This window comes from Camellia sinensis, chromosome 8 (genome assembly GCF_055761805.1).
Source record: "Camellia sinensis isolate YWXY chromosome 8, ASM5576180v1, whole genome shotgun sequence".
Lineage (NCBI taxonomy): Eukaryota > Viridiplantae > Streptophyta > Magnoliopsida > Ericales > Theaceae > Camellia > Camellia sinensis.
Window position 1 is genome coordinate 154,102,009 of NC_138968.1, and position 3,651 is coordinate 154,105,659.

The window sequence follows — 3,651 nt, forward strand, 5'->3', positions numbered from 1 at the left end:
ATTTATTTATTTTTAATAATTCACAAATACCCCCACAAAATTAAATGTAATGTAAGGAAAAATTTTATTGACATTTTTTATTTTATTTTTGAGAATGCAGATGAGTTGGGATTTAATGTCTATGTATTGATTATTGTATTTTTGGTATTTTTAAAAAGTCAAATAAGATTATTTATACATTTTTTGACATTGATATTTATTGGAGTATAACTACCTATTTTTATTGTCCACAGGTAATGGCATATAATCTATAGGTATTTATCACTATTTGATGATATAATGATATACTTAGGGAAATTCTTTTTTTAAAATCACTACCTATTTATTTTTGTCAAATTAATTTATATTTTAGAAAATAAAAAGTAAAAAACAAATTTAAAACAAAACCAAACAAGGTACTATGATTGCAAAAACTAGTAACAGCAAAAAAGGAAAACCAAGAAGAATAACCACAAAAACAAAAAAAAAAAAAACAAAAAAAAGGAAAATCAGTAGCAAAGCGCTACCGTTTTGGCAGCACAGCAAATCCTGCTGCAGGTACCCCCATCCTGCATTGCAGTAGCAGTAAACAATAAGAATAATGCTTGGGATCCCCTTTTAGGGGTCACCCCCTCACCCCCCTTTGCCACGTGGCAGGTGGTGATTGGAGGAGCAGGAAAAAAAAGAAAAAGAAAAAGAAAAGGTAACCAATGAGAGAGAGAGGGGGTCAAAGGGGGTGGAGGGAAAAGGGGGGATGAATCATTACTCAAACAATAATAGCCACTATTTTGCTTTATTCTTCCTAAGACGAGTGGTAAATTGCACAGTCCTCTCCTCGAAGTTGGCAAAAATGCATATAGTTCCATTAGTATGTGATAATTGCACTGGTCTCCCTTCAAAGGAGACCTACCTTAACTCCGTTAACAGAAGGAGTTCGATGAAAATACCCTCAAATTTTTCCTCTCCTTCCTTTCCAAACAGTCCAACCCCCTTCTCTCAATTCAGTAAAAATCCTCAACTCTGATATTTCAGCACAGAACAATGCAAGACCATGTCTTGCACCGTAGCACATTTAAAACAACAAAATAACAAGCCTAATTGCACTTCTTTAACATGCGTGCACACACACAAAAAAAGGCCTAATTGATACTAATTATTGTGCCTACAAATGCAACCATTCATGACTGGATCTATGAGAAAAGCTAATCCACCATACATTAACAAAAACAAAAGCCTGATCTGCCCAATCCATTGAACCTAAACATTAGAAAACCTAACCAAAAAAAAAAAAAAGATGGACTTTGGTTTGATATCAATTCTTTTATATATGACCACTTGAATCAATGTCTATTATTAGTTTCTTTTGGTAAAGTGCAGAACACAAGGAATGAAGCATCAAATGGTTTGGTATGTTGTACTGAACATTATTATGATTATCATGTCCTCTTTTCTCTTGCCTGTTGGTGCCAGTGAAGACAGCATTAGAGCAGGAGAATCTATCAATATTAACGAAGCCTTAACTTCAGCTGGAGGAAATTTCGCATTAGGCTTCTTCAGTCTAGGCATTTCTATGAACAGCAATCTCCAAACAAACAGTTATATGAGTAGAGAATACCCACTTGCTAAAAATTCTCATGGAGTTTTTGGGCTCGATGATGATGGCAATATTGTGCTTTTACATGGAGGAAAAAAAGTTATTTGGTCATCAAATGCAACAATTGCAAAATTGGCCATGAACTCCACAGTTACAATGCTGTTAGATACTGGAAATCTCGTTCTCAGACATGGTCAGACAGGCACTGTATTATGGCAGAGTTTCGATTATCCAACTGATACGCTCACTCCTGGCATGAAACTTAGCTTCTATGTAGCACGGACACGTCTCCTAAGGCAACGTTTGGGTGTCGGACACGTGTCGGACACGAACACGCGTCGGACATACGGTTGACACGTGTCCGACACTCTACCCTACGTGTCCCTTTTTTTTTTTTGAATTTTTGCAGCCAGACACTCGCTTGGACACTGTTGGACACGCTATGGACACGTTATGGACAGAGAGGGAGAGAAACCCTAACCTGTTGCAGACAGAGAGAGAGAGAGAGAGAGAGAGGGGCGGTGAAGAACCTGTTGAAATGGAGCCCTAGATCAGGTATGTTCTTCGATCAGGTGTCGTCTTCCTCGTCTTCCTCGTCTGTGTCGTCTCCCTCTCTGCTCTCTCTCTCTCTCTCTCTATGGGGTTTCGGCGCCCTCGATCGACCATCGATTGACCATCGATCGCCCTCGTTTGACCATCGATCGCCCTCTCTGCGCTCTCTCTCTCACTAAAATTTTCGGCGCCCTCGTTTGACCATCGATCGCTGTATTACATTATATACTAATAATATATATACATATATATATTTATATACTAATAATAATAGTATATATATATTTATATACTAATAATAATAGTATATATATATTTATATACTAATAATAATAGTATATATATTATATACTAGATATATATTTGAACCAACATCTTTTTTTTTTCTTTTCCTTTTTTCTATTTTTTAGATATTATTATTTGTTTAAATAAATTATTTTTATTTATAAGAAAATTTTAATTTGTGAATAATATTTGATATTAAAATAAATAAATAATATTTATATTTTTTAATTTTACATATAATAAATAAATAAAATTATATATATTGAACGTGTCCCCATCGTGTCATGTCCCTTATTTTTTGAAAATTTGCGTTTTCCCGTGTCCGTGTCGTGTCCCGTGTCCGTGCATCATAGCTTAGCTTGAATAGGAAAAATGGCCAGCAAAGACTTCTGTACTCGTGGGCCAACAATGAAAATCCTCGACTAGGAATGTTCTCCAGAGGTATAGATCCTGAAGGCTGTCCATAGATTTTCATTTGGAAGCAAAATCATCCCTTTTGGAAAAGTACTATATACGACTATAGTTTGGTTTATATAGATCACATATATCAAGGGTTTGGCTCCTTTTTAACTTTCATCAAAGAAAGTGATGAAATTTATCTCACTTGCAGTGTCTCAGAAACTTGCTTAAAGTAAGAGTCACTTTAACTCCTACTGGGCAAGCTCAGCAGCTATTTTGGGCACAAACTAGCAATTCATGGGTAGTTGTATGGCAGGCTCCAGTAGTTGAATGTGATCTTTATGGGTATTGTGGTCCATTTAGTAGCTGTGAGCAAAATGGATCACATCCATTTTGCAGTTGTTTGGAGGGTTTTGTGCCCAAAGATCAGAAAGAATGGAATCTTGGAAATCAGACAGGAGGCTGTTCTAGGAAGATGGAATTGACATGTGATAAGGGAGATTGATTTTTTAAGTTTGAAAGAACTAGATAATCTGATTATTCAGTGTCTCTGGGAAATATGACTGTTAGTCAATGTGAATCCAAATGTCCTGACAACTGCTCTTGCACAGCTTATGCTTATGCTAATCTGACTATAGAAACTACAGTGCACTGTATGAATTGGTTTGGGGCTTTGGTGGATCTAAATCATAATGCCTTCATTGGCAAAGATCTTTATGTTCGCCTTCATAGCTCTGACCAAGGTATGTATGATATCTTGCTTGATTTCTGTTGAAGGCACTGTTTTTCTAAATTTTAGCCCAAGTCATGTAGTTTGTGATAATGAGCTAATTTTCTGTGTA

At 36.0% G+C, this 3,651-nt stretch overlaps 1 protein-coding gene across 1 annotated transcript; it reads left to right on the forward strand.

Moving 5' to 3' along the window:
• Positions 1–1,417: 1,417 nt before the first annotated feature.
• LOC114312248 (S-locus-specific glycoprotein S13-like) lies at positions 1,418–3,314 on the forward strand. Its single transcript, XM_082885685.1, has 2 exons — positions 1,418–1,846; positions 3,021–3,314. Exons 1-2 carry the CDS (start codon positions 1,418–1,420, stop codon positions 3,312–3,314), a joined length of 723 nt encoding a protein of 240 aa, XP_082741811.1.
• The last annotated feature ends 337 nt before the right edge of the window (positions 3,315–3,651 follow it).